Raw genomic sequence first — 3,712 nt, 5'->3', positions numbered from 1 at the left:
AGTTTCTCCATCCAGTCTTTGTTTCTGTGACTTCCTGGTTTCTGACCAATCAGAAACACGCCCACTCTCATTGGCTGCTAGTTTCTGCTCTAATTGGTTCTGGACAAACTGGACCTGCAGGTTCTGTTCAATCGGTCAGCTCTGCTACAGAAACATTTACTTTGTGGACCAAGAAGATTCTGGTTTCTTTAGTATGACGCCTAGTCTAGTTCCTGGCTCCAGGAAAAGGTGGGAATCACCATGGCAACCAGGCGAGAATCACCAAGGCAACCAGTGACTCAGCAGATTTGAACTGAGCTCCAGATTTAAAATGCTTTCTAAAACTTTCTGGTACTGGAGGTTTTTTGCATCAACATGAAATAAGTAATAAAAATCCTGATTTATTATGTTCCATACAAGAAAAAAAGGGTAACTAACTCTAAATTAATTTCTTTATTTGACTCTTTATTTAGTTTTAAGTTAATTTCAGGTTGTCACTGATATATTAAGTTGAAAGCATAATCGGTTTTTTGGCTAACAGTTTTAGCAGTCTAACAGTGTCACTTCTTAAAGTTTCCCCCCAGAACACTGCATTGATCTGCTCTTAGTTCCACATTTTGACATTAGAAAACAATGCAGTTCATTCAGTACCAAACCGACCGGACCCAATAGTTCTGCTATGAATACACGTGTCATGACATGACCAGTAATAAGTAACACAAAATCTGTAATTTATTCTCATAAATAGGAAAACAAACCAACAGTTTCATGATGTTATTTTAAAAGAAACGTTAAGAACTCAAAGAAAAACCAGAATCTGTTTTTAACTCCTGGTTGTTCTCAGAGCTTTTATCAGTTTTTAAGTATATTAACCTAAAAACATGAAATTCTCTTCACATATTTAATAATTTATCAATAATATTCATACTGAGGATTGTTTGTAAATTCATTAAATGAGTTTCATTTAAAAAGAAGCCAAAGTTTTGGTTTTGGACCCGAGGAGATGTGGAAACTGAATTTATAAATCCTGGTTCTGTATGAATAAATATGAGCTGTGGGTGTCGGGTCGGACCGGTTCTGATGGACTGGACGGCGTGATTTTCTCACCTCGTTAATGAACTGGATGCAGTCCAGGAACATGTAGTCCTGGTGCTGCTCGTTCACCACTCTCTCATCGATGAAATGCCGCGGCTCCAGAGTCGGATGATCTGAGGACAGACCAGAGTTAGCCACCACCGGGGGGCGCCGTGCAGCCACCACCGGGGGGCGCCATGCAGCCACAAGCTACGTTCAGATTCTGTGGGATCAGGCCAGTTTAGTAACGATGTTCTGATTTAAGAAATGATTTTATCTTTGTGGCAAAAGCAAATGAGGTGGATTAGCAGAGCTCATCTGGAAGTCATCTCTGCTGTTGGATATTCAACTGTTAGCATGAAACTGTCTAATAGCAACTGTTTTCAGTCAGAGGCCTCTCCAGAGGCGTTGTAACAGTGACTGCTACAGGAGATCAGCATCACACTGACTGTGAAGATACTTGGATGTTAAAAGTTACAACATCATTTTGTTTCTTTCTCCTATAACTAAAATGTTTCAGTTAGAAAGACTTAAAAACATTTTGCTCAGAGGAATCATTAAAATATTAACCAGCTAACTGACCTCAGTTAAAGGTTAAAGGTCACTGAGCCAACATGGCTGCTTTAGAAGGACTTAAGAAGAAAAATATCACATAAACAAACAAATCCCTGCATTTTTCATGTAAAAGCATTATGAGCTTTTTGCAATTTAGTTTGCAAAAATAGTCAAAACTATTGATTTTAAGTGATGCTAACTCCCACCTGCAGGGGGCAGCAGCTCTACTCTGCTGCCTCAACCTGAATTTATGTTGAGTTTTAATCCTAGGAATAAAAATCTGTTTGTCTGTTTGATATTTTAGAAAATAAAATATCTCAAGTTCTTGCAAATATTTCTAGGGTAACACGAGGCCTGTCGCAACAAATCGCATAAGAAACTAACATGAGATCAATAATTTCCATATGTATGATTTATTGTTTTTCTCTTTCTACCAAAAACTGGATAATTAAACTCTTTAGTCTGTTGCTTTGGTTTAAATTAAATCTGTTTTATGAATCATAATTTTGTTTGCAGATTCTTAATAATTAATTTTATTTGTTGTTTATTGTTGATATTTAAAATGTTTCCAGTGTTAAATGTTTGTTAGAATGTAAAGTTTATTGATATTTCAGAATGTGTTTTTATGCATCATCTACAGCAGAATGACTGAAGACAATGCTACAATGGTCTAGTCAAAGTCCAGACCTCAACCTGACTGAAACACTGGATCAGACTGAAGCTCCCCTGCTGGGTCAGGGGGTGTACTCACAGGGTGTACTTTGTTTCTGTGTGGTGAATATAAATCAGAGTGGATTGTATGGGACTGCTGCCCCCTACTGGACACAAACATTCACTACATCAGTTTTTATCTCCAAACTCCAAAATAATCTAAAAAAATAAAAATAATGTTTCTTCTCAGTTTGAAGAACTGACCTTTCTTCTTCTATGGTAAAGACACATTAACCTGACCAATCAGGCTGCTCTGCTGATGTCACTTCCTGTCTGGCTCACCTATGAACTGGGAGCTGCCCCAGATGAAGGGCAGGAACTGGAAGTCGTCCAGTCCCCAGACGCCCTGGCTGCCTGCCGGCTCCATCCTGTAGGTCCGCTGCAGCTTCCGCATCAACTGCAGGTACCTGCAGACACGCAACACCTGGAGGCTCAGCAACACAGTCACTCTAAAGTATTTACACCCCTACAGGGCGCTTTTATTCTGATTATTGACTCTGTAAATGCTAATATTGATGATAAATGCAGAAAACAATTGTAAAAAAGAATAAAAAAATCTCTCCAAATCAACTTGGCTTAATGTGAAAAGTATTTACACCATGCAGGTCGTTTTTTTTCTTTTCTTTTTTTTTTTTTTGCTTTTTGCTAAAATCAGTGATAAACGAATCCTAATCAACATCATCTTGTGTTTTAATAACTTTATATTCTAAATTTTAATTATAAAGTAATTAAATCTACACCTGAAGCTCCTGGCTTCCATGTTTAGCTCCTAACAGGAAGTGGTGGTTGTTTTGAAGCAATCTGATTGGCTGATAGGTTTTAGCTTGGCGCTGCACTGCCCCCTATGGGCTGGCATGGTTAGAGCAACGCTGTGTCAGTTCCTGTGGATGAAAACTTTTCTGAAACAGATTCAGAGTTTATGATATTAAATTTTAAATAGACGTGGATTTGTTTTTATAAAGACCTGGTTATGTTTGGAAAAGTCTAAGTGTGGCAAACAGCAAACCAGGTCCTGACCCGCCTGAACCCGTCTGACCCTCTTGACCCGGTCTGACCCTCCTGACCCGGTCTGACCCTCCTGACCCGGTCTGACCCTCCTGAACCTGTCTGACCTGTCTGACCCTCCTGACCCGGTCTGACCCTCCTGACCCGGTCTGACCCTCCTGAACCTGTCTGACCCTCCTGAACCTGTCTGACCCTCCTGACCCGGTCTGACCCTCCTGACCCCGCCTGACCCTCCTGAACCCGCCTGAACCCGTCTGACCCTCCTCACCCGATCTGACCCTCCTGAACCCGCCTGAACCCGTCTGACCCGGTCTGACCCTCCTGACCCGGTCTGACCCTCATGAACCCGCCTCAAACCGTCTGACCCTCCTCTCCCGATCTGACCATC

The 3,712-nt window shown here is 40.8% G+C and overlaps 1 protein-coding gene across 1 annotated transcript in view; it reads right to left on the bottom strand.

Moving 5' to 3' along the window:
• ptpa (protein phosphatase 2 phosphatase activator) overlaps positions 1-3,712 on the bottom strand; it is a 28,604-nt gene that overhangs the window by 18,979 nt on the left and 5,913 nt on the right. The window contains exons 7-8 of the mRNA XM_015047738.1: positions 2,602-2,726; positions 1,087-1,187 (exon numbers count right to left, since the gene is read on the bottom strand). Coding sequence (XP_014903224.1) covers positions 1,087-1,187; positions 2,602-2,726 — 226 coding nt within the window. The remainder of the gene's footprint in view (positions 1-1,086; positions 1,188-2,601; positions 2,727-3,712) is intronic.

This window comes from Poecilia latipinna, unplaced genomic scaffold (genome assembly GCF_001443285.1).
Source record: "Poecilia latipinna isolate Pla-1442-1.1 unplaced genomic scaffold, P_latipinna-1.0 Scaffold841, whole genome shotgun sequence".
In the NCBI taxonomy this organism is placed as follows: domain Eukaryota; kingdom Metazoa; phylum Chordata; class Actinopteri; order Cyprinodontiformes; family Poeciliidae; genus Poecilia; species Poecilia latipinna.
The sequence above is the reverse complement of the archived record's forward strand: the minus strand, read 5'-3'. Positions and strand labels throughout refer to the sequence as shown.